General features: G+C 48.3%; 1 protein-coding gene across 1 annotated transcript in view; it reads right to left on the bottom strand.

Moving 5' to 3' along the window:
* LOC308631637 (piezo-type mechanosensitive ion channel component 2-like) overlaps positions 1-25,972 on the bottom strand; it is a gene marked incomplete at its 3' end in the record, with an annotated part of 303,944 nt that overhangs the window by 28,869 nt on the left and 249,103 nt on the right. Inside the window, 13 exon segments of the mRNA XM_081263019.1 lie at positions 2,766-2,926; positions 5,194-5,395; positions 5,397-5,412; positions 5,724-5,756; positions 11,673-11,714; positions 14,624-14,797; positions 16,211-16,359; positions 17,447-17,709; positions 18,860-18,983; positions 23,222-23,317; positions 23,319-23,453; positions 24,753-24,901; positions 25,726-25,864. Of these exon segments, the coding sequence (XP_081119145.1) occupies positions 2,766-2,926; positions 5,194-5,395; positions 5,397-5,412; positions 5,724-5,756; positions 11,673-11,714; positions 14,624-14,797; positions 16,211-16,359; positions 17,447-17,709; positions 18,860-18,983; positions 23,222-23,317; positions 23,319-23,453; positions 24,753-24,901; positions 25,726-25,864 (1,683 nt within the window).

Below are 25,972 nucleotides of genomic sequence, written 5' to 3'. Positions count from 1 at the left end.
CAGACAACCGGGAGCTGGGAGTCAGCAGTGTGAGATGCAGTGAGCGTGGGGAGGATGAGGGGCCGCCATGAGCCAAGGGTTGGGGATCCTTTCAGAACTGTGTAATGGCACGTGGCCCATCCTGCAGGAAACAGCCACACCACTCCCTGGAGGGCATCACTCTGGGGAATCTGAAGCTCATCCGGCATCTTACTTAGAGAAATGTAAGTGAGGGATGGAGGGCACATGATGGGCATTAGACAAGAGGCCAGAGACCAGCTCTCCTGCTGCTGCGGTCACCCCTGCTGCTGCGGTCACCCAGGAGGAAAGGGACCATGGAATCATGATGGGAAATAGAGTTAACTGGGTGTGATGGTTGGTGGCAGGGTGGTGGTGGGCTGGGGGGCTTCAGGGAAGGGAGTGTGAAAGAAGACTCCTGGGTTCTTCTCGGGAGCCCACATGATGACAGGAAGTGCTAAAAGCGGGTCAGTGTTGGGGAGGACATGAGTTCCACATGAACACGCGGACCTTGGGACGACAGCGAGTTTACCCCTCAGAGCGTTGTCCCCACTTTTAGCAACTCTCCGTGAACAGCACAGGAGCATCACCATCTTATTCATCCACGGGCCACACGCATCTATGCTGGATGTCATTCAAATAACGTGCTGGGATGCTTCATGTCATTAGGTGACAATGGCAGCATGCATACCGCTGGTAAAGCGAACATGCTCAAAGTGCTGAGCTCTATGAGCTGGGGAGGGCAGTCTACCTAGTTGGCTGACAAAACCATAAAGTGACACGTGAAGACTACATCACGGTGTTGATGATTCTGCATGTTGTCCCCAGCTATTCTTGTACTTTCCACTGTCCAAGGCCAGGGGCCTCTCTGTGTACTCAGAGCAAAAGTACTGGACTAGGAAGGGGTGCCTTACAGAATTCATTGAGGAGGAAAGAGATTGTCCTGTGGAAGTGCTCTGTAAACCATGAAGTGTTCATAACATACTAAATCCGACATCAAAGTATTTTGATTAGCTAACTGACCCCCCTTCCCTTAGTGGTCAGCAAGGGCCCTGTCAATTTGGATGTTAAAAAGCAAATCCTATTAGAGATATCTATTAAAGATAGACACAGGGCCCCCAGGCACAGGAGAGTGTGGCTCACACAACACTGGGAAATGAAGTCTCTTTGCTATTTCTTTGAATATGCACTGGAGGCATTGAGGATAAAACAGGACAAATGATTTACACAGAACTTTTGATATTCTGATGATGGGTAAAGAGAAGAAGGGATCTTAACAAATCCTACCCAGGTTCAAGGTTATGCTTCCCATGGAGCTTCCTGCCCTGGAGAAGCACAGGAAGCAGTGGGAAGTCCATATGGAGCTGGGGCAGTGCAGCTTGCTGAGGCCCTGCCAGGCTGGCCGGGCGATACAGGAGCACAGGCAGAGGCAGCTAACCCAGGTGGGGAAACGGCCCTGGAGGAGTCGGGCCCCCACTGGGAAGCGTAAGCAGGTGTGGGCAGAGGGGTCCCAGGTACAGGGCCCCCCAGGCGCAGGAGAGTGTGGCTGGCACAATCCGGAAGAACCAAGTGGCTCTCTGCCAGGGAAGTGAGACCCGAAGCCTTCCAGCAGGTGCCCTGGGGTACCCCGAAGGGCAATGTTGAAGTGGCCCAGGCCCGAGGGCAGGGGCATGACCAGGTGACGGTAAGGATGGGAGTGAGCCATGCCAAGGTCTGGCACAGAGCACTGCCAGGGTGCTAGTCACACTCTGGGAAGACCATCTGGCTGCAGGATGGGAGGCCCACGGGATGCAAAAAAGGGAGGGGGAAGCAGAAATTGGCTGGAGTTCCTGAAGGAGGAATGAGGTTCAGGGTGAACTCGGTTTCAGGGACATTCACAGAAGGGGCTTTGGGGGCACAAAAAGCAAGCCGCATCCAGCTGCCCTGTGGGCATGAGAGTCTGGAGTCCAGGGAGAGTGCTGAGCTGAGACAGGGACTGGAGGGGCGTGGTCTGCAGCTGGCAGCTGGCCCAGGAGCACACAGGAAGTTCTGGGTCAGACCCCACAGCTCAGATCAAGTCTCACCCTTAGTGACCTGCACATGACCACCACCAGTGTTGTGGTCATCGGTTTTCCCTGTGGTTTAGCTTTTCAAGGATTATAAGTGGAGGTCCCTGACTTAATTTTTAGAGGACAAATTGAATTCTAACCAACTTAAAAATACTCCAGGGAAATTAGAAGTATGCAAAAAGTACTTGTTGAATAAATGCAAGGAGAGCCAGTTTGTCCACCGTCAATAGGAAATGACTGTCGGTGGAACAGTGACTCTTCCTTACAGACACCAAACGGAGGGCAAGAGAAGTGTGCAGTTGGAAAGTGCAACTCGTCTCCAAAAAAGCAACAACCAACAAGGTGTGCTCTATGAAGGATTTTACTTCAGAACCAATAACATGAGCCCAAATGTTATCATTTTCCTCAGAGAGAACTGAGGGAAGCAGAGTCCCACATGCAGAAGAGCAGCCCACTCTCACACTCGGCAACAAAAAAACAGGCGAAAACAAGCAGCCCTGGGACTGTGACCAGTCAACTGGAAACTAAGCCCCGGCCCTTCTCTCTGTGGCTTCCCCCTCCTCAGGGCCACTGAGTGGATTGCTCTGCATGTCAAAGGCATCCTTTCAGAGCCAGATCCCTAATGTAGTGGACACCAGTTAAAAATATGGTGGACAGCTGGACAAGGAATGTGAGACCCCTGTGACTGTTTGATGAGACGCTCCAGCAACGTTCACTTACCTCTTTCACAGAAACCCAGATGATGTAGGAGGACACAATCTTGATGATGTGCAGCTCCAGGATCCACCACGTGAACACCTGCAGCTTGTGAAAGTGCTCCAGGGACTTCAAGAAGAGCACCGTGAGGCGGTCGATCACCAGGTGCCACTTGTTCCGCAGGTCTGCAGGACAGAGCAAGGCGGCCTTTGTTATTAACCAAGGGTATCTGTGATCTCCAGATGAGGACAAGGAGCTGTGAATTCACCACAGGGGATGAGTTCTAAGAACAGCCAAGTGTGGAGCAAGGGTGGTCCACGAGCCCCCAGGCATGTTGACCACACAGATGTCCCAACCTAGGATTCTAGGGGTGATGCTGCCTTATCCACCTTCTAACTAAGTGGGTGTAGAGAAGAATTTTGACCTTATTTACTCTCTCTCTGTGTCTCTCTTGGGTACTGGGGATTGAACCCAGCCTCAACCACAGAGCCACATCCCCAGCCCTTTTTATATTTCCTTTAGACACAGGGTCTCGATTAGTTGCACAGGGCCTCACTAAGTTGCTGAGGCTGTCCTTGAACTCATGACCCTCCTGCCTTAGCCTCCCGAGTCGCTGAGATTACAGTCATTCACCACTGTACCTGGCAGCCTTATTTACTCTTAAGGTTAAGATGTAAACTGAGGATTTGAGGTGACCTGAGCTACCTGTAAGTTACAGTTTTGTTTTGTCAAAATGGTGCTCCCATAAGCAACATAAAAATGAGCGGATAAAACCGTCCATTCTCCCTGGAAGAACAGGTCAGAGGTCTGCCCCAGCAGGACCAGCCACTCCTCACCAGAAGGAACAGCAAACCCAGGCTCAGGACCAGCCGCTCCACAGTTTGGCAGTAATCCTGTGCTGTGATCAGCCAGATCAGTCATTGCGTTCTTGCCGGCTGTGCACAACCCAGGGGTCCTGCTGCTGTCTGGAGGACTGTACTGAAAGCCACCACAGGACTGTCTTGTATTGTCACATTTATATCACCCATTATGTCATAATTTTTGTATGAAGGCCACAGTCCAGGCAGAGGATGGGCCCTTACCTGGCACAGGGAGTTGGGACGGTGTCTGTCCTGGGACAGTTAAGTGAGGTTTCATCCCTGTGGAACATGCTTAATGTACAGAGTAACTTACAGATGGTGTTCAGTAGGGAGGTCTGAGTAGTAAGTGGACATGACCTGGAGGAGTGGACAGCATGGACATGAGGGTGTGGAGGCACAAAGCAAGTTCGACTTTTGGTGAGATCCATCAGTAAAGTTCAATCCCAGCTTGGAGCACCCTAATAAGGCCTGGGTGGGTCCTCAGGCCTGCTCTGGAGGAACTGGGATTTCCCTCTGCACTAAGGCTATGTGTGGCTCAGGACATGGCTCAAGAAAGGACTGAGCTTCTCTGGTCCTCACTGTGGCTGTGCTGAGTGGGGAAGGGGACCAGCTTTTGGAGGCCACTTACTTTTGAGAGGGATCTTCTTTCTCATGCTGCTTATTTATTTATGATGGTACCAGGGATTGAGCCCAGGGGTGCTGCACTTCTGGGCTACATTCCCAGCTCTTTGTATTTTTTATTTAGAGCTAGTCTTGCCAAGTTGCTAAGGCTGGCCTTGAACTTGCAACCTCCTGCCTCAGTCTCCTGACTTGCTGATATTACAGGTGTGCGCCACAATGCCTGTTCCTTGTTCTAGTTTTAAATTTTCTACTTTTGTAAAGCAGAGTTGACCAGCAAGGACAAAAGCAATATTCTACTGTCCTGTGCCAGCACAGCACACCACTCTCAAAGCTCAGTGCTCTGGGGTCCCCCGCGCTCTCTGGGCACTGCTGCACAGGCCGAACTCTCAACCTTGTATGTTTCTGTGGGAAAACATTTTCTGAGCCCATGGCCATTCGATTCTCACCATCCCCTGTTAAAACAGCGTTTCAAGTCTAGGACAAAAAGCAGGGAAAGAGGGAGGACTCCAGAGTAATGAAGGTGGCGGACGCACCTCTGGGGGTGGGCTGGTGAGTGGGTGTTTCTCACCTTCTCTGTCCCTCGTGTCTCGAGCACGACAGCAGAACTAGAAACACATTCTTAATGGGAATCCTCGGAATGATTTCCCTGGGGACGCGTCTGCAAAGGCGATGTCCAGGACTCCAGAGGCCCTGAACAGGGAGCTGTTCTGTCTGAGGCTTTCTGCCTGAGCCGTAGCAGACACCCCCCCTCCTGCCCTCAACAGAAGCTCTGCTTGTGGCTCAGGCGACCACAGCTGGCCCTTAGTATTCTTCAATTCAGAGAGATTCAAAATAAATTACTGGAGCAGAATATTACCACTATAGCAACCCCCTAAAATGAAACCTTCACCTTTCAATCCCCAGAGCGGGTCACACTGAGCTGTGGGGTCAGTGCTCGTCCCCTGGTCTGAGCAGCTGCTGGTAGTGGTTACCTGACATTTCTTCCTCCTCCTCCGACTCCTCCTCTTCGTCTTCTCCCTCCTCGGGCTCCTCGCTGCCCCCCCCAAGCTCGCCCTTCTCAGCCTTTCCAGGGCTGCCCTCTGTCTTCTCATCTACGAGTTCGGCCAGTTTCTTCCCCTCGGGCCTCTCCAGGCTGGCGGTCAGGTGCATCACGGCAAGGTCTGGGAGGCTTCCCCTCGGGGTGGGCCAATCTGTGGGCAGAGAGCAGCTGCGTCAGGAGAGGAAGGCGTGCAGGGCTGGTGTGAGTGAGGGGCAAGTCAAAGAGAGGCCCACGGGAGAGTCGGTGCATGAGCAGAGGCCTGGCAATGTGGTGCCTATATCTTGCCACTGGTTGGCCTAGGTTAGCCTTTCTTATTCAGTTCTGGTGGTTGGTCAGGAATGAGAGCTATCGACACCTAAACTTGACATTGTTCCCAGAGGAGCAAATGGTCAGAGTTTAGGACGAAGAGGCATGAAATGTGTCGTGGGAGCGAGCATTTCATGGCCTCACAGGGGGACTTACTCATTTTGGTGGATGGGTAATTTTTTCTTGATGCTGCTCAAAGTAATTGAAATAGAAAGGAAAAAAGGAGATGAGAACAGAGGAGTTATAAGGAAGTCAGAGATCACATGTCATGCCACATTTCACCCGCATTGCATTCCTGTGCGCTGGGCAGCTGCGGCCTGAGGCCAGGTGCATTCAGGCTGTGTGGGCAGCGAGCTCTCGCTAGAGACCTGGGCTTGGCAACTGACCTGAGAGTGGTCAGCTCTGTAAAGGAGGGTCCGTGTAGAACACTAAGGCAGAGTGTACCCTGCTCTCTGAGCAACTCAACCGACCATCTTGCAGGAACCACGTCGGTGACAGGTTAGGTTAGTTTTCTCCACCTCTTACAGGACGTGTGCTCAGTGCACCTTGGCAGGGATGAGCCCACTCCACCAGCGTCTGAAGCCACGTGCTTCAAATGCTTTCAGGAGTTCCGGGGTCTGCATTGCTCAGCCTGAGGGTTGCAGACATAAGCTGTGCATGGGCAGCTGGGCAGGGGGAGGAAGGCAGGGAGCTTCCAGCCACCTGGGCACTGTGGCTGATTCCACAGTAGACACACCTGCCTTGTGTTCTGTGTTCTCGACACAGAGTCTCTCTGTTGCCCAGGATGTCCCTGAACTCCTGGGTTCCAGTGTGCCTCCCGCCTCAGCTTCCTGAGTAGCTGGACTACAGGTCTGTGCCATGGTGCGTGACCTCCTGCTCTTTTTTAAAAAGCATAATGTGTATTAATATTCAAATGGATGCCTTAAAGAGCCCACCCCCTTGTGGACAATACAGTCCATCATAGGGAAAAGCCTAGTGGAAATCATAATGATCTTCATCTGCAATAATTAATGCATGAATTTCAGCCTGATCATAAGAGAACAGACAATTTAAAAAGTTTTACCCACATAATTGTACACTCTGAAAAAAAATTATTTAGCCTTTCTGAAATTCAGTAAATTTTCTATAAAAATGAGTTGATTCAGCTGCGTAAAGTCTTAAGCTGTTTCAAGCCACAGTTTCATATTTGAAAGCATGCCTGTCATTTTGGGGAGCCACTTGTAACGAGTCGGCATTGTTCTTAGCCTTTCAAGACAGTCATCACTCAAAAGCATCCCTTTCCCAGTGGGGTCAAGTGGTTCATGGCAATATGCCAGAAGCAAGTGGATCACCTATGCCCAAGGAGCCTGGGACAGGGCTCCACTCTGGGAGCAGGAACTCTGCCCACATAGCGCTCCCAGATCTTCTTAAGCCACTAACTGACCCCTTCAACTTCTTGAAAGTCCACTACTCTTGGAACTGCAATTCCATTTCTTTGACACTAGTGTAGCACTTAGAACCTCTGGGTGCACACTGCTGCCCCAGCTTGACAGTGCTGTGTTTTGAACGTACTTGGGTGTGGAAGCAGTAGCCCCAAGGAGAGTGCCCATGTCCCTATGTACTGCTCTCTTCTGCATTGGGAAGACACCTCTTACTATAACAAGGAACCTGATGGTGGTTAGTGGGGACATGTGTCCCCACTGAGTGTGTCAGATGCCTGCCACCATTGTAAGCTGATGAGCAGATGCCTTTCTAACCCTGGAGTGAGACCCCAGCCACCAGGCCGTCCTACAGCTGCTTCTATGGCTCTTTAAATCAAATTCTTTGTGTTTCTTCCACACAAAGAGTTCATTCTATCTCAATTAGCAACATGCCCAGACTGCCACATCACAAGCAGTCAACACTGAGTACGGACGGCTGAGTGACGGAGTCCAGGGAGACACTGGGCTGAGCCTATAGGGAGCAGCCCTTGGAGACACCATCATCTAAGAGACCTGCTTCTGGAAACTGGTGGTAGTTTGCATAAGGTCTGGGACTGGACAGAACTGGGGACAGAGGAGACCTGGGGCCAACCTGACACCGAGCCCCACTCCCCAGGCAGCCTAGCCTCTGGATTTACAATGGCTGGCAGAACAGAGCAGAGGGGACCCATGTGCCAGCTACCATTTGGAGCCATCTGAGCAATCAGATGACTTACGAGTCAGGTGACACACTGCAAAACTACTTAGCCTGTCTCTCAAGTCTCAGTCTTCAGGTCTGTAAAGTGGAAATGACTGTGTCTGCTTCATAGAACTTTTGGAAAATTAAAGCAGTTTCCATAAGTGCTGAACACACTGCTTACATATACAGGAAGGATTTTAAAGCAAGGAACCATCTTCTACAGGCAGATTTCATACATTAGGTTTCACAACCATGTCATAAGTCTGTCCTGATGAAAAGGCAGAATTCAAAGAGCGCCTGGCTGAGCCTCATCAACCAGGACAGGGAAGATGCACCCGTGGACGGCAGTTCTGTCGTCGGCACGTTCCTTCACAGAACTCGGGTATGCCAAAAAGGCCATTCAGAAGAAAACCAGCTAGGATTTCTCCCTGGGAACCTGTCTCCAAGCATTCCATGGCCTTGTGCACTCTGCTCTATGTACAACTTCGCTGTGCGTGCAGTGAGGGCTGGGGAGCCGAGGGCTGGGCTGCATACACCCACCTCAGAGGCTCAGTCAGCTGCAGTTTGCTGGAGCCAAAAGTCATCCTCATGCTTCTGAAAAGACTGGGTCCCACAAATCAGTCGTTTTGTTCCTCTAGCAAATAAAAAAAGAAGATCTCGACTTTTTCAAAAACGATAGTAAAAGGCACACTCTCATGAAGACACATTCCCTGGAACTCCATGCCACAGAACTTACAACACTTGCGAATTTTTTTTTTACTGATCATCTTGTGCAAATTATTTGATGATCAGATGAAGGATTTTTCCTTTGGGACTCCAAAGAGACACAGTGAAAGCTCACGGGATTCTCAAGAAGCTCCCTTCTCTACCTCCTTAGATCAAATGCTTTGTGTTTCTTCCACACACAGAGTTCATTCTATCTCCTTAGAGTTTCTTGATTTTTACAGATATTTTATTTCCTTGCTTTATTATGATTCAGGTTGTGAGCTCTCAATACTTGTGGTTCTCTATTTTTGTGTCAGGAAAGCCAAGGGACCTGTCAGTCTGTCCTTCCTGCCTTCCTGTCCATCCTCAGGGCGTGCTTCCTTATCTGTGCCTACATCATTTCATCTTAAGTGTGTGTTGGGGACTCTCTCCGGGAAGCTAGAGATTCAGTCTTGCACCCTGAGCTCCTCTGCAACGCAGACTCCTTGTGCTTGGTGCACAGTGGGACTCTTTCAATGCTGGGCAAGACATTTTACCCTGGAGACATGTTCTCTTTGAAACAGAAGAAACGAATTATGTAACACAGAGTGATGAAGACATTTAATTATTGACTTGACTTGGAAACAACTACATATTAAGCCAGTCTCCACTAAGAAAAATGGAAATTCTGCCATCGTAAAATCTCCATATTTAAACTCTCATTCATTTTTTCAATAATTCTACTTTGGAACATGTGAAATGCAAATTGTAATTACCCATTTCATTAGATGATTAGAGAAAAGGAGATATCTTGTGTTAGGTACAGGACAGGCTGAATAAGTTGTCTGCAGGGCATGCCAAACAAAGTTAGCTGCAGGATGACCTGGTTCTTTATCACCTGTTTGCTTCAAGCCCAAACGGCCAAGCCCCCGCTCAAGGCTGAACACTCAAACTCCCCCCCCCACCCCCACTCAAGGCTGAACTCTTAACCCCCCTTGTGCCAACAAAGCAGCTTGCAGACCCAGAGACCCCATTAGAATTTGGCTATAAAAACTCCCTCTTGTGGGGCCCCTCTCTCTCTCTCTCTCTCTCTCTCTCTCTCTCTCACTCTCTCTCTCTCGCTCTCTCCCTCTCCATCTCTCCTCTTCTCTTTTCATTCCTCTTTCTCCTCTCTCTTTCTTTCTCTCTCTCTTTCTTCTCTTTTGCATTGCTGCAATAAAGCTCTCCTGGTTGCTCCGAGTGTTGTGGTCACTTTCCTTTCATCTTGCAAATTCATTATGTTTATAATGCCTGTAATATTTAAAATAGAATATATTGTTTGGCATAAAGTATTTTCTAGAACTCACAATCACTTTTAGAAGATTGTATTCACATAAAAGCAATTGATTTATGAATTTAATACCACATATCAAGCCTATATGGTAGTGTTTCCTCCAAAAAAATATCAACTAAGCAAGACTGGATATGATAGTCTCAACCTCTGTAAACATCAGTGCAATGGACCTTAATCCTGTTAAAATATTCTAATTCACACTGTTTACTAAATCAATTGGAATTTCCCTACAATTAAAAAAAAAAAGCTGCTTTATTATAATCTCATCACTATGAGATTCTCAACACCCTCTCCTACCTCACATCTTGTAAGGTGACCTGTAGATTTTAATCAACCTATGGAGAATTGTAGGTAAACCTCCTCTTTAAATTCAGAATTAACATTAATAAGCAAACTTTTCTTTTTGTAAAACAAACAATCTTGAGCATAAAGAAATCAATTTTGAGGGAAAGACAGCTCATTCACGATCCTCTCCTGGGGAGGAGCTGTGGAAGGTGGGCATGCTGGGCACACACCACAGAAGCACCTGGTGCCCAATGGGAACCGGCTTCTCAGATCCTGTTCCTCTGGGGCCTGGCACTACCTGCCTGGGTGGCTCTGAACCTTCACACCTCTGAGGGCCATAGTAAGCACCCTGGCCTTGGGATGTGGACTGCAGGCTGGAGTGACTAGTGTGGTCAAAGCCACACCAGGTTCTGCCCAGGGAGACCTCAGAGCAGTTCCCAGTCTTCCCTCATGCAGCCAATGCCCATTGCCCAAGGCAAACACCAAGTGCTTTATGAGCACCATGGAGAGGCAGGGAGGTGGCCCTTTGTGTGGAAGGGCTGGCTGGGCAAGTTGCTGGAGAGGTCTAACTGGATCCTGTGCCTCCTCCTGCAGTCAGCTAAACCCTGCGGTTGACTCAGAGGCTTCTGGCACCCACCAGCTCCCTTCCCTCCTTGCTCTGCAGGGACCTCTCCTTTTACACTGCCTTCTGGACGTGTCACCTCCAATACCTTGTTCTTTGGTTGTCTGCCCAGGAGAAAAGTGAATGGAAAATGAACAAGTGTTTGGAGAGTTGTCGTGTGTTAACTGGGCTTATTTTAAAATGCATGTTTCCATCAAGGACACAACTGGTATTACGAGAAGGAACAATTCAAGTCACCTATTAACAATGGCAGAATGGTTGGAGTCAGCCAGACCCACAGGCCTTCCCTGTGCTGGGTGGCACTGTGAGGACAGAGCACTCTTTTGCTTGTGTGCACTGCCTGCTTTACCTCCCCAGGGAGTGGGGCATCTCAAATGGGGCTGAGTCCCAGGGCCATCTCTGCACTGCTGCAGGATGTGGACACACTGTGAAATCCTCGTCAAGACTGTCCTGATCTTTTAAAGTAGAGGTTTATTTTAAAAATTGATATTTTAAAAATCGTGTGTTGTTCTGAATATTTGCATTTCTTTCAGGAAACATCTAGGGAGCATCAGCTGATGGGTAAGGGCACGGGGTATTGTTGCTGAATGGTCAGGGCGCCGTGCAGGGGAGCTCGTGCCTCTAGCCAGGGAGGTAGGGCAAGCAGGCGGTGGAGGACTGGAGCCAGTCAGGAGAGCAGCAGTGACCTCACAGGAAGGGCATGGGTCTGGCAGCAGGTTTGGCATTGACAGGAGGGTGTGTGGAAGAGCCGTTCTTCAGCTGCGCTCTCGACCATGTGGCCAGGAGAGAGAAAAACTCAGCCTTGAACGCGGTCTACCAAGAGCAAACCTAGGTTGAGCCAGGATGAGACACTGAGCACCAGCTGAAGACCCTGACGACCCCCACGTGCTGGGAGTCACCCTTGGGGAGGAGCGCCACACGCTGGCGCGAGTGTACCTGGCAGCCCCTCCGCCACCTGACCACAGCACTTCTCATTTACAAAGCGGTGAAGAGTTCAACACAGCAAGAAAGTCTGAAAGACAGAAAACACAGGAGTACCCACCTATTGATGATGAGATACACGCGCCCATTGACTTTGGCGTGACTGTGGTGAGAGGCAGAAGCACAGGATGCAGAAGGAGAGAGAGAGAGAAAGAGAGAGAGAAAGACATTAGGCAGAGCAGCATGGGGGCTCTCCTGGCCTCCTGGCCTCCTGGCCACAGTGCCATCGCCTGCAAGGGTTGGTGTCAGGAAGGACAGTATGAGCAGCAAGAGTGGCAGCAGCACTGCCAGACACATAGGAGTAGTGCTGAGGACACAGTGGCCCTGGCCACCCCACCGCCCGCCTCATACACCTGGGAGGACCAACCCTCAGACTTCTCAAGACAGCTTGTCAAAGGAAAGATGAAAGATTAAAATTTGCTCCTTTCCCAGAGTTAAAAGAGTCCTATTAGGTAACCACAGTCAACGTATTTTCTCTAAGATCTTCTAAAATTTAGGTTCAAAAAAGACATTGCTTTGTTTCTATGTGCAAGACAATATTTTCTAACATGAATCATGGATATGTTGCAGTGACACAAGAGTAATGGGTCTCTAAGGAACTTTACTAAACTATTACCAGTTACACATTATGTAATCAGCATATCATTGCTATGCTATAACATCATATTATTGTCGATAGACAAGTGAAAAGACATTCCAGAGGTTCCTCAGTTAGAGTTGATAATAGTTTCTTCTTGTGTACATCATAAAACCGTTTTCAGAAAGCCAACTTTGTAAAGTCTGTAAGGCTAAAGAAAACAAATTCAGCTTTGTACACACACACACACAAACACACACACACACACACAGGTGGGGATGGTTAGTTGGATTTTTGATAGAAACAACACTGTTGTGATCAATTTCATGACTGCCAGGGGTTGGTTATTCACAACTTGTGGGCCATGTTTTTTTTTGTTGTTTTTTTTTTTTGGTAAAGCATCCAGAGAGGTGAGAGTATAGAACAAGGCTTGAATCCTGACTCTACAAACAATTCTGTTTCTCTACCACTTTAATTTTCATTAAAATTGTTCAGGATTTGGGGACAGAAATACTTTAAGGTAAAAATTATTAGTGAGAAAAATACTGCAATATAAAAGAGTTGCTAAAATATTATATATATATACATATATATATGTGTGTATATATATATATATATATATATATATATATATATATATATATATTATTCAAAATTAACTTTTGGGGGCTTTTCTATTGAACTCTGCATGAAACCCCCAAACACCACCTGGAGTGAGTTCCTTAATTTCCCTAAGGCCCTTTTCCCACGGCCCTGAGAGTGAAATCCCATGAGCTGCAGTTTCAGGGCTGTGTTTATACACCCTCTTCTCGTTCTCCCAGTTTTCTTGTACAATTCACTGGTGAGGGGACACTCAGGGTGAGGCCAAGCCATGAGGATGGGAAGTAGGATGGGGTGATGGTCCTTGAGGTCTGCTGTCCCTCTTGTCCTGTGAGAAGGGCAGGAGCTGGGAGGCTGAGGCCAAGGACACATGGGGAAGTGGCCCCCAAAGCTGTGTAGTGGAGCCCAGTGCACACAGGGACAGGAAGCTCCGTGCAGCACTCAGTTCTCACTTGCAACCTGAATGAGCAAGAACACTGAGGAGCCACATTGTCCTCTGCAAAGCCATGCTCCTGAAATCTTGCTGAAAATCTGGAAGAGGGTGGCCCATGTCTCCATGTGACCAGGCAACAGAAGACCAAGGCACATGGCAATGGTAAGGCAAGAAGAGCCCTGCAGTCTGGGGGGCTTTGATGAGAAGCAAGTGCTCATGAGAGGGATGTAAAGCATTTAGAGGTAAAAAAATCTAAGCATGTGACCAGCAAAGACCGACGATGACATCTCTTCCACAAACATGCAAATCTGCCAAAAAGGTTTTCTTAATTATTGGAAGTCACTTTTGAAAACAAGTAGCCTTACAATTAAATAAAGCCAGTACATAGCTGGAGTTGAATATCTAATGCTGGTTTCACCCATAGTTATCACATCCATGTCAAAAAATTGTCCCACTATCATTTCTCTAATTATTGACAGCTGTTAGTTTTTTACACGAGTACTCTTTACAAATTTTAAAACTTAGTGTGATTTTTCCTGTCAGCAAGACTACCTATGGGGTCCCCAAACTTCTAATAACATCTTTATTTTTCCTAGTGTCTGATTATCACTAAAGGAAGTAAGTACACAGCACACAGGGATTCTGAGCCCCTGACCCTGCTCATGAGGTGGGAGATGGTGCAGGGCACATTGGCGGGCGAGACCTCTTGGCCTTCCTGGTTGGTAGCGACTGACATGCTCACGGTGGTCTGGAACACCCTCAGAATGAAACTAAGTAAATCTTAGTTCAAACTAAGCAAATTAGGAAAGCAAATCTACTGATCATAAGGATTATATCATATTTTCATCATTTCATTCCAGCTCCTGTTAGAAAGTGTTGGAAGGTTAAAATTTCCTGAGAATAGAATGAAATCCTACTTCATTTGCTACTGATGTGCTCATTTCCCCCCTTGAACTCAAAGAGCTAAAGGGAATTTTCACCTGGGGTTGGTATACTCTTTTTTTTTTTTTTTGAACCAGGAATTGAATCCAAGGGCACTTAACCACCAAGCCACATCCTCATCCTGCCTCAGCCTCCTGAACGGCTGTGATAACAGACCTGCGCCATGGCCAGCTCTGTGTACTCCCACTCAAATAGCACCTTTCTCCCTTCGAGCTCAGCAAGTGTTTTCTAGGGAACTGAATCATGGGCCACACTGGAGCCCCTGAGGAAAAACACCGTTAGCGTCCATCAGATGGATGCTTGTCATTTTCCTGTGGCGGGATGGTGGCTTCCACAGAGCTTGGTAATTGTGCCCTGATGACCATTGTAAAGCGCTGACCATCACTGGAAGGGAGAGCAGCAGCCCAGGTAGGTCCCAGGGCTGCCTAGGGACGAGGGAAGCACCTCTCTGGTGGCTCACCTGTAGATGGTGTTGTCCTCCTTCCTGGGGATGGACTTGAGGTCTGTGAGTTCTAGGAAGCGGTCGTGGAAGTAGTGGAGGTGCAGAATGCACACCAGCAGGAAGGAGGTGGGGATGAAGATGCGCGTGAACAGTTCTGCCACAGTGAACTGCTTCAGGCCCAGATCCTCTAGCCTGGAAGGGACAGAGCAAGAGCAGGAACCTTCTTAGCAGCGAGGACACCGTCTTCTCCTCAGCCATACTAGTCTCTCTCTCTCACCACTGGCCTCACCCCTCTCCCACACAGTCCACCAGTCCAACCCGCCAGGCTTCAAAATGGTCCACACAACCTGGACGGGGCCATCTTCCTTAGTTCAGCCTCAGTCCCTCTTGAATGGATCCTTTGGTACCTCTGGACACTGAAGTATCTCCAGCACTCAGCTTTGAGTCTCCTCTCTACCTGTGCCTTCCCCTGGTGATCTCACCTAGTCCCTGGGTTTGTACACCAGCTGCACGCCCAGGATCAAGTGTCCACCGTGGCATGGCCTTCTCCTGGGTCCTCTCCTACCCAATCTCTACTGCAGCATGTCTGCTCATAGGTATTTCACATTTGAGGTTTTCAAAACTGTTCTTTGTCTTCCTCTTCTTTGTGAAGCCGTTCTCCACCTCCCTGACCCCCATTCATGGTCTTCCTCGGACCAGTAAGTGGCCTAACAGTGGACCCTGCATGAAATCCACAAGTCGGAAGTCTTTGATTCTCTCCTTCACATCACAGCCATGGTGTCTGCTTCAGCCTCCTCTGTACTTCCCAAATCTGCCTTTTTTGCTATCTGTCTTTGCCACCTTAGATTCCAGGTGGACCATGGTCACTTCTCCCAGGACCAGGGCTACTGCCTGTGAACTGTCTTATTTCTATTTGCATTGCACTTTCTGTCAGTCAAGGATCTTTCAAGACTTAAAAAAAAATTCCAATAAGAGGAAGATAGCAGCCACCTGCCCTGAGCCACCAGCACTCCTCCCCTCCCATTCCTCCTGGCTTCTGCAGGGACCTTCCTTCCCCTCTCTGAAGGCCCCAGGCCAGCCCTCTTCCCCCTCAGGGCCTCTGCCGGGAGTGCTCGGCCCCCAGACCCAGCTCAGTCCTCCTGAGAAGGTGGCTCTGATCAGCATCAGGGTCAGATGGACTCAGTGAGGCAGGCGGGGCCTCTCCACTTAGGCTCCCCTCCCTGGGCCTGCTGTCCCCTTCACACACTCATCATCCCCCACCCTTCACCAGCTGGGGATGAGCTCACACCCACTGCAAGGTTTTCATTTGTCCTTCTGCTAGAATAGATGCTGCCCGGGTGAGAGGGCCCTCCTGGCTCCCTGCTGCACCTCCTGGCAGAGGGGGCCCTGGAGGAGCCTTGGTGAACACACCCTGAGCAGGCCCGTCTAGCCCCGTGGGGAGCCTTTCCTTTCAGAGCTCCTCCTTGCCACTCAGGACACAGTGACAGCATCACGTTTTGCCAAAATCTTCCCTAAAGTTTTTTTTTTTTTTTTTGAACAATATGCATTCAAATCACCGCCCTCTCCCCGTCACTTCCACATCCCACTGTCACCCAGATCACTTACTTTTCTTTTTTCAATCCGGTCATGTTTTGCCACAGGCCTGGGAAGTTTTCAAATTGATATGTGTATATAAAGATAAGCACCAGCATAGTGTAAATAACCACGGACATCCAAAAATATTTTAGAATTTTCCTCCACCATTCATAGTGCACCTGGGAATCAGATATCGAAAAGCAAAGGAGATGAAGAGCAGTTAGAGGAAAACCCACAAAAGTATTTGGTTTCTTTAGGACAAATGATCATAGACAAAAAAAGGGTCTGAAAATACAGTTCCTTCATTTTTAGTTCTTCCACATTTTGTTTCTTATTTCAGTTGGTGGATCTGGGGGAGAAGCTCCGATCCCAGTTCTACTGGCCCTGCGGCCTTCGGGTAAGTGTCTGGACCCAGCTGGGCTTTGTCTCCTCCTCTGAAGTCTGCTTCCTGTGGGGTGGTTATGCAGATGGAGTGGACAAGAGGCCTGTGATTCCCAGCAGCCTGTCATATGTCTCGGAGGCACTAGGGAACGACAACTGCTGCTCAGAGGTCTGCTCAGAGTACACATGTCACAGCCCCAGGGAGTAGCCGGCTCTCTTGTCTAAGCTGTGGGTAGTCTTAAAGACATCTGTAGTGTATTGTCAAAGTATTTAAAAGTTCATTAGTTCAGGCGAGACCTTTTTATCTCCATGTGTGACACATTCTTGATTATTGTTTGGTTTATTTGCTATGGGCCTGAAAGAATACTATACCCTTACCCCCGTTCTCTCACTGGGTTCCCTTCTAACCCCAGTTAAAGCTAGGTTTGTGGAGAGGCAAGCTCATCACAGTGTGATCCTTTATAAATGTTAATGAAACACAGAAGCCTGTAAGGGAGTATGCACATGTACGCACATCTACACACCCACACACGTGTGGTTTTCTTAACCAAAGCCTGAGATACAAGCAAACTAGGAAATCCTCTGTTATTTAAAATTGTCTAGACATTGTTCTTAAATTTCTAAATAGTCAGGTTTTTTTATATCAAGAATTTTTGAAAAAGTTATAAACATTTTTCTGACATTTTAAGAATCTAAAATTTTTAAAAAGAAAACCAGTTGATAATTGTGCTTCCCCACCTCAGGAGTCTCGGGATGCAGTGTTTGATTTCAGCCATGACTCGTGTGATCTGTTTGTGGGGTTATAGCAAGCAAGAGCTCTACAAGGAGGCTCATCTCTTCCTGGGATGGGTATGGGAACTGAGGTCAAGCAAGCCATCCACCCACCTGGTACAAGGCCACACAGAACAGTAACAGCACCATGTAGATGATTTTGTACATGACGATTTTGCCCTCGAAGCTGACGAAGAAGAACATGCCACCACACACGTAGATCCAGTACTTGATGAACATGGCCACCACCAGGTTGCCCAGCACCTTCATGATGTCTTGGTCCTCATCCTCGTCCTCCTGCTCCTCCTCCTGTGCTTCCTCCTCCTCCTCCTTCTCTTTGGGCTCTCCTTCCACCTGTATGTCTTGAAGGTCCTCGTCTGAACGGCAGAACACGACATCATTATCCTTCACTGGTTATCTGACCAGCACCTCACTTTGGCCGTGTGACATTCATGGGACATAGGAGCATGCAATTTATGAGTTACTATATGATTTAGACTGTTCTGTTATTTAATCATTTAAATAACCTAAAATTTAAGAGTTGAAGCCAAATATGATCGATTTAAATTAGATTTACAGAACAATTACAGTTTAAGTCTAAAGCAATTTTATGTATTGGAATTAAGAACACTTCATCTTGCTTTAAAATACTGTAAGATACAGGATTCATATCTGGGTTAGCAAGGATACCTATATTTGAGTAATTTATTCAAACAACCAGTAACTCAGAGTGCAATCAGACCAATGGTTGATCTCAAATGAACCATTTACCAAAATCTACTGGTTGATCATTGTGCTAATCACACATTGGAACTCATATAGCAAGATTTGAGCCTTGTAGACAGACTTATTGCTGGAAAACACCTCGGTGATTAGGGCTAATTATATAAACATGGCGGCTGGCCTGTTTCCTGGCGGTGCCTGGGTTAAGGTGCAGCCCAGCTGCTGTGAATGCTAACAGCGGGGTTGGTCCAGAGCTCTGAGGGCAAGTCCTTCCCAGTTACCTACACAGCAGGCCCCAAACCACAGGGATACTAAAAGAAGCTGTCCTCTTCCCCCCACCCCTCACTCCCTCCTTTGCATTTACTTGGTAGTGTATTATTTTCAGAAAAGAATTTAGACAATGCCAGTTAGTTTCTAGGTTCCATTTTCATTAAAGATGAGTGAGTCCCTGGAGAAACCATGCAATTTTGGGGACCCTTAGTTTCTTCTGTTGGGAATCACTTTGGGGAGATCAAATGAACAGTTTTTAAAAGGCCTCTGTGAACTCTTGTGTGTTCTTTGAAAGTTACACATTATAATGTTGTATTTATTGATTCAAGTTCAAATCTGGCTTCCATTAATCAGGGTTTGTTTTGGTAATGGCTTTATTGAGATGTAATTCACATACCATGCAATTCAGCCATTTAAAGTGTATCACTCAAGGACTGGGTGTAGCTCAGTGTGTAATTTCCGACATATTTGGGGCTCTGTATAACTTTGCTGAGCTCAAGAAGTTGCGGTCACACCCTGTCCACACAAATTTACCTTTCTCTTCATTTTCCTGACTTCCAATTTTGACTTCAGACAGAAGAGCTTCCTTTTCCTGAAGAGCTTTCTGCTCTGTGAGGTGCTGCCTCAGCAGGAGCCAAAAGGTGATAGTGAACAGAATTTGGGACCAGGGAAAAAGCACAATAAGAATTAAGCACAAATCTGCAGCATAAACACACTTCTGCAAATACACCGTTTTCTGCACTGTCCCAGTGGGAGCACGACAAATAACCACCATGGGTGAGATGGTCAAGGTGCCCTTGGGTTTGACAGAGCTGCTGCTGCTCTGCAGTGGGGACTCTTAGGCAGGTGTCCAGGGCCAGCAGAATCTTCAGCACTGTGTGGCCCTGGGAGGAGAAGAGCCAACGAAGGCACGGCCACCTGGCAGGACAGCAGCGCCAGCACCTGGGTCCCTCCTGGGGCTTGTCCTGGAGTGTCTGCCCGACTGTAAGGATGCTGCCAAGTGAGGGGAGGGTCACTTCTCCTGTGACACCCCTTTGACCCCCACAGTGATCCTTAAGAATGCTGCAGATGGGAAAAAAAGTTCACCCCAGAAAACACGCCCCTTATTACTCCCACTGCCTCTGGTGCTGAAGCAAGAGGGGACCCCTGCGCTCACACTACCTATCAGCATTTTCCTGAGCACTGAGGGAAAAGGTGACCCGTGCCTCACTCTTAGGAAATCTGGAACTTGGTTCCTGGTAGGGTTTGTTTTGGTAATGGCTTTATTGAGATGTAATTCACATACCACACAATTCACCCACTTAAAGTGTATCACTCAAGGACTGGGGTGTGGCTCAGTGTGTAATTCAGTGGGTTTTGGTGCAGTCACAAGGTTGATTATATATATATATATATATATATATATATATATATATATAAAATCAATAATGTAATTATTATTATTATTATTATTATTATTATTTGATACTGGGGTTCAAACCCAGTGCTTCATTCATGCTACACAAGCACTCACCACTGAGCCATCCCTCCAGCCTGAAAACTGTTCAATCTCCTCAAAAAGAGGCACCAAAGAGGGACCTCCTCTTCTTCCTGTGACTCCAGTCAACCAGGGATTTCCTTTTTGCTGTATGGATTAGCCCAACCTGGACATTTTAAGTCAAGGCCTTGTGTAGCCACCTCTCTCAGCAGTGTAGGTGTACTCCTGTTGTGGCACGCACGGCCCTGCATTCCTCCTCCTTACTCCACACTGCTCCATGCACAGGTGCACACTCTGCATGCATACACGTGGGCTGATAGGCACGTGGGCACTTTGTTTCATAGCTTCGATGGCGAATGCTGCCTGACCACTCAGGCCTGGGTTTCTGTGCACCTGTGTCTTCCATTCCCCCCGGGTGAGGGCCTTGCTGGTCTCATGGTGATTCTGTGTTTGACTTTTTAAGGAACAATGACTGCGGAACGTTTTCCAGGTGCTGCACCAACTTACATTCCCACCAGCAGCACACACGTCCCAATGACCTCAGTCACACCTGTTGTCTTTTATTATGGCCTTCCTGGTGGCTGGGAGTGATAGCTCTCATCTAAGCTTTTTTGTTTGTTTGTTTGTTTGTTTTTTACATAAGAAGGCTTTATTTGCAGGGGAACAGGAATTTAACCAAAGGGCCCAGATCCCATGTCATCAACAGCCTCCTCAGACTCCTCCTCGTCTCTCCTCTGCTTTGCTGCAGCAGGAGCTGCTGAGCCAGGGGCGGCACAAACAGCCGCAGCCACACCACTCTGCGGGTACACTGGCAGGTTTGCCAGTACCAGGCTAGGACGGTGTTTTTCCATGCAGCTCACTGATAGATAACCTTGCTGAGCAGGCCATCATCCACCTTGAGGCCCATGCTGTCCAGGATCTTCTGATGTCCTTGGTGCAAGGGGAGGAGGTGCCCCTGAGGGTGGCCAGCAGATAGGAGTGACAAAGTGCATGTCAGTGGTGGTGGACTGGCCTCCCGTGTGCAGCCTTGGTGTGGCAGGGAGCCTCATCGTAAGCTTTTAATAAATATTTGCCAAAGAAATTAAAGAATTAAAAAGGCAAATGAACAAGTCATAGCTTTGTGAATATAATAGAACCCCTAAATCACACACAATTTTTTTTTGGATGCTGGGGATGGATTTTCACTTAGGGTAACTGCCCATTTCACTCTCCGTGGGGCGTTCACATGAACAGGCAGCAGGAAGTCCTGCTGAGCATGACCAGGACCCTAGGAAGTCAAAAGCCAGACCACCTGCGATTCTGAAAACCTGGCATGAAAATCCTGGAGGGCGCCAGGAGTTGACTATGGCAATAAACAGAAAGGAATCTGCTTCTGTCACCTGTGTTCAGAGAGGTCAGCAGCAATGTGCTGGGGAAAGCACCCTGGAGGCCAGGCTTTAGAAGTGGGGTCAATGCCATCTGGGGGCCAGGAAGAGACAGGCTCCGGGATGCTGCAGACCATGCCATCTGTCTGGGAGCCTGCAGAGCTTCTAGGATGGAGGCCTGATCCTTCCTTTCTCTCCTTACCCAACCGTGACTCACCAGCACTCTGTAAAGTGTGCTTAGAAAAGTGTTTGGAAGACATCATTATGTTGGAGGGTCAATGAGCCTGTGTCATTAATGTCTTTGACAAAAATCTTGCTCTTTTCCCCCTTTTAAAACCCCCAGTTGCATTAAAATATAAATAGAGATCCTAGCTTCCAGGAATTAGTGTTTTTAAAAAAATCATTAACAAATTTAATCACCAAATAACATTTCCCTTCAAAGAATTGTTAATTCTAATTAGCCAGGAGGGAGCTCAGCTAGGGAGTTGGTGCTGTCTGTTGTCTTTGAGAGTCTGAATCAGGTTGTGATGAATTCACACAGTCAGAAGGCTACGAGTTCGAATTTCTCTATGATCTTGAATTTCTCTTATAGAAGACAACTGGATTACCCGAGGAGTGAGCTGTGCCTGTGGTTGGGAGGAGCCCAGGGAGGAGGTGGAAGGAAAGCCCCCAGGTAAAGGTACTGGTAGGAGGCTCTTCCACAGGACCAGCGGGGACGGAAGTGGAGTGGGTGAGTGAAGGGAATGTCTGGCCCACACACAGGAGATGTTGTCTCGCCTCTCCTTCGGGCTTGCACCTGTTAGGAAATTTTTCTTTTACACAATAGCCTTTTGTCAAAAACTGTCACAGGATCAATCTCTGTCCAGTCCAGTCAGCCCCTGTCTACAGCCAGCTGGGATTGGATAGGGGGTGTCTGGTGACCTTCACGTGGTTGCTCCCGAAGAAGGTGAAGTTCATGGGCGTTACCTCAGCCCTCTCCAGAGACACAGATTTTCCTCATCTTGTGGAGAGCAACCTTCAAGGCTCATGGAATGTTCAGACCTGATTGATTTTACTACCTCAAGACACAGTCATCAACCAGAGATGTGTATAGCACCTGAGAGAACGATCAAAGCTTGCCAACGGAGAAAAATGCCCCTTTATTGAGGCAGCTCTGCATATTTATAGAGCCGAGGGTGGTCTGAGAGTTGTCATGGGGCGCTTTTTGATTGGTGGGTAAGGATCAGGTGAGCCAGCAGGACTAGTCTGATTGGTGGGTAAGGATCAGGTGAGCCAGCAGGGCTAGTCTGATTGGTGGGTAAGGATCAGGTGAGCCAGTAGGGCTAGTCTGATTGGTGGGTAAGATCAGGTGAGCCAGCAGGGCTCATCATTGGACAGCTATTCTTGGGAGATGGGGAAGTTAGTCTTTGCAGCCAGGGCGACTCCCAACAGCACCTACCATTTTGTTAACAAAAAAAGATTATAAATGGGGTCTCCCAACCTTCTGAAATAAAAACTATTGAGACAGCCAGTGAAATAAATGAGCCAGGAAGAGATTATGAATGATCTGACCACAGGTGAAGGCAAATCAGTAGAGGAAAAAAAGCAAGTGTCATATTTAATTTTGCTATTAAGAATGTGTTTTAGGACAGGATTGGAGTAAACACATTGTTAATAATAAATGCTTGACTAAAATAGCAATGTGCTAATAAGTCAATTTTACAAATTAATAATCAATCCAAGAAAATCCTCTAGCCCCTTGAGATATTTTATATTGTATTTTTCTGTTTCACATTGTATGTTCCTATTTTCATATCTAATAACTATCATATGCTAAAAATAGCTTATACTCTAATTTTTCTCTGAGTAGAAAGTGCTGATATTAATAAGCTAACAGCATGGTGTACTACATGCTAAATTACAGCAGCCTCTAAGCAATGTAAACTATTTCTCACAGGTTCGTGTCTGTTAATTTCTGCAAAGGAGTGAATATCTGGAGCCTAGTGTTATAAGGTTTGCTTCATGTGATGATTGTGATCAGCATGGTTCTGTTTTCTTGATTTTCCATTCACTTACCTTTGATGCAAGCTCTCCTGGCTCTTTCTTTTCTAGAAACCCCGGGACCTTTTTGATTTCTGGAAGTTCAAAGCTCCATATGTACTGCAGCACCAAACAGCAGGTTCGCGTAGACAACCATGAAGGGTGAGCTGATCATGGCGTACTTCCTCCTGTTGTGGATCATCCACAGGGCGCAGGACCAGATGAGCAGCATTAAGGTCAGCCAGCTGTGGTAGGTGATGCTCCAGGCCTGGGGAGAACGGAGGTACCACGTGAGCGCAGGAGAGCACATAGCGGACTGAGGGGGAGAGGCCCACCTGGGCTCAGGTGCAGAGTGGAGGCCAGGGAGAGGTGCTGTGAGGGCCCTGCCCGCGAACCTCCAAGGCAGAGTCAGAGGCCCTGCGTGGTGCCAGCGTGCTCCCTCTGCCACCAACCTCTTCATTTTCACCCTATTTTGCAGAGTCACAAACAACTGTAATGAGCTATCTAAAACCGTTAGTAAAAATGCATGATTAAAATTAAATTAAAATTTATTAAAATTATGTTAGTAACTGACAACTACAATGGTCTGAATTATTTTCCTGAAAATATTATTCTTATGCAAGAGCGTTCACCAAAGATTAGGTGACAGCTGCCATGTTTGTACTCTACGCACACTGAGTGAATTTGTATTCAGTAGTGTGTTTGAAGCCTCACACTCTCTCTCTCTCTCTCTCACACACACACACACACACACACACACACACACCATGCCAAGCAGATAGAATGTTGCCATTTTTGTATGATACAGGAAAATTATCTTTAAGATAGGGGGATCACAAGTTTGAGGCCAGCTTCAGTAATTTGGTGAGGCTCTAAACAACTTAGTAAGACCCTGTCTCAAAATAAGAAATAAAAAGTGCTGTGGATGTGGCTCAGAGGTAAAGAGCCCCTGCCATTAAATCACCAATACCAAAAAAAAAAAAAAAAAGAAAAAAGAAAAAAGAAATAAAAAGAAAGGAAGAAAGAAAGGAAAGAAAGAAAGAGTCTTGGCCTTTCAATGCCCAGGCAGTTCACTCCGGGTTTCCATAGTTAGGAAGAAGAACCCATGTTGTGCTGTTTACCATGCTGAGTTCCAGGGCAGTTGGGCTGTTCAGCCTCTGCTTTATATTCCTTAGTCAACACGTGACTCATCTCATGGGCTCCTTGGGCCTCTGCCTCCACCTGTGATCTGGAAGTCACAGAAGCCAGGCTCTTTCACCCAGCAACACTGCGGCTGCACTCAGACGGAACAAGCGCTAAGGACCCTGGCACCTGGAGGAGGCTCTCGGGGCCCCAGGAGGGTGGGGGGACCTGCAGCCCAGGCGGAGTGGAGCCTCCCCTCGGCCAAGGAAAGACGTACCTCCAGCTAGAGAGGGTATTAATATTAAGGAAGGGCTGAGAGAGTTGAAGAGGACACAGTTTTGCAGATTATGGTATAAAAATCCCATGAAAAATGAACGCGGCCGACACTGTCAACCCGTCACTGGGAAGACTGAACCCAGCCTCTGGAGGTGCCACTCACACGCACCATCATGGCGATGAGGGCGCAGATGTAGCTCTGCTTCATGATGAACTGGAACACGGAGACCATGGCGTGGACCTTGACACTCCTCTTCTCCTCCTGGATCCTTTCCTCCTCAAATTCTTCTTTCTCATCCTCTTCTTCCTCTTTCTTCTCTAGATGGACAAACGCGTTACGTAACTCTCGATGCCAACGCCCCACATCTCTTGTGAGTGTCCCCAGGGACAGCACTCCTGTGGCACGTACGGCCTTTATGGGAGACTTGAGGGGTCGTTCCCAACTAACTGAGCCCCTAGAATTCTCACCATTCCATCAGCCCTGCTTGGCCGGGGCCAAGGCACCCAGCACCCAGCACTCGGAGGGAAGACCATTTCTACAAGGTGGGCGAAGACAGCCCCTAACCTGGCCTCGAGCTCCCTGCTCCTGTGTTCCTGCCCTGCAGATGCCCTCCCCTGCATGTGGGGGGCTTCCAACAACAAGGCCACTCCTGAAGACTCTGGTATAAGGCCGTGGCTTTTGCTTTGGATGCTTTCTTTCTAGATTGAAAGGGTGACAGATCCCACTCTTGTTCTGAGGGAAGCCAGCCCCAGGGGTAAGTGCCCCTGGAGAGCCCTGGGTGGAGAGCACCTGAGATCTCCAGCCAGTAGCTACACTGCAGGACTTGGACACAGCCCCCCAGGGGAGCCTCCAGCAAGATGGCAGCCCCTCACTGCAGGCTCAGGAGCAACCCAGGTGCAGGAACCAGCCCCTCACCCCGGACCCTGACCCAGACAGTGGTCAGACTGCAACACTAAATGTGCTCCATCATGAAGCAAATGTCCTTCCTTTTTGTTTAAGTTAGGTGGGCTGCACATAAATAGGTGACCGCAGGGGACTTCTGTCAGCAAGAAGAGGAAGCACAGACCCTGGAAAACTCAGGGACCACCTGCACGCCCGTGCACCACCCTGAACGAGACATGCGCCCTGTGTGGCTGGTTACCTGTCGAGTCCTCAGAGGGCTCCCACCGGTACTGGGGGGTGGAGTACAGGTCAGTCTTGGCGGGGCCATTCTCTAAGGGCAGGCTGGGGTGGATGGTGTGGTAGTCCACAGGGTTGCCGTTCACCGTCACAAGCAGGCCCTGCAGGGAGCATGGGGAAGGACACCTGTGACCACAGGGTGAGTTGCAGTGTGGACCTACTTCCTCCCACCCATCCTCCATGCACAACCCCCAGTGACAAGCTGACTG

The sequence above is a fragment of the Spermophilus citellus genome (genome assembly GCF_964194105.1).
Source record: "Spermophilus citellus genome assembly, chromosome: 12".
NCBI classification, from domain to species: Eukaryota; Metazoa; Chordata; class Mammalia; order Rodentia; family Sciuridae; genus Spermophilus; species Spermophilus citellus.
The sequence above is the reverse complement of the archived record's forward strand: the minus strand, read 5'-3'. Positions and strand labels throughout refer to the sequence as shown.